This window comes from Eimeria mitis, genomic scaffold (assembly GCF_000499745.2).
Source record: "Eimeria mitis Houghton genomic scaffold, Emh_scaff192, whole genome shotgun sequence".
NCBI classification, from domain to species: Eukaryota; Apicomplexa; class Conoidasida; order Eucoccidiorida; family Eimeriidae; genus Eimeria; species Eimeria mitis.
This window is the reverse complement of record NW_013570241.1, coordinates 13,828-14,509: the sequence shown is the minus strand read 5'-3', so window position 1 is coordinate 14,509 and position 682 is coordinate 13,828. Positions and strand designations below refer to the sequence as shown.

General features: G+C 59.7%; 1 protein-coding gene across 1 annotated transcript in view; it reads left to right on the top strand.

The window, feature by feature from the left end:
- EMH_0002700 (uncharacterized protein) overlaps positions 1-543 on the top strand; it is a gene marked incomplete at both ends in the record, with an annotated part of 3,834 nt that extends 3,291 nt beyond the window's left edge. Inside the window, 2 exons of the mRNA XM_013496109.1 lie at positions 9-265; positions 415-543. Of these exons, the coding sequence (XP_013351563.1) occupies positions 9-265; positions 415-543 (386 nt within the window). The remainder of the gene's footprint in view (positions 1-8; positions 266-414) is intronic.
- Positions 544-682: the final 139 nt, after the last annotated feature.

Below are 682 nucleotides of genomic sequence, written 5' to 3'. Positions count from 1 at the left end.
CTAAACAGAAGCAGATGCTGCTGCATTGTATAACGACAGTGCCAGCAGCAGCAGCAGCAGCAGCAGCAGCGACAGACATCAGACAGCAGCGGTAGCAGCAGACAACAGCAGCAGCAGCAGACAGCAGCAGCAGCAGCAGCAGCAGGCAGCAGCAGCAGTTCAACAAGCGGACGTCTACACACACAGCCAACCGCAGGAGTCAGGAGGCGTTGCAGCAGCAGCAGCAGCAGCAGCAGTGGCAGCAGCAGCAGCAGCAAAGCCCCAGGTAAAGCTGCAGCAACACCCGCTGCAGCAGCAAAGAAGTAGCAGCAGCAGCAGCAGCAGCAGCAGCAGCAGCTGATGCTGCAGACGCACAAATGAGCGCGTTTTCGGGGGGAGAGCAGCAGCTGGCAGTGCGGCTGTCTCCTGCTGCAGCAGCGGCAGCTGCAGCAGCAGCAGCTGCTGCAGCAGCAGCAGCAGATGCAACAGCAGCAGCAACAGCAGCAGACACTGCAGCAGCAGCAGACACTGCAGCAGCAGCAGCAGCAGCAGACACTGCAGTAGCAGCAGCAGACACTGCAGCAGCAGCAGACACTGCAGCAGCAGCAGCAGCAGCAGCAACTGCAGCAGCAGATGAGGCAGAAGCGTTAGCTGCTGCTCTGTTGGACCTCGCACAAGACATTTGGATGTGCGTGAAGAAAGA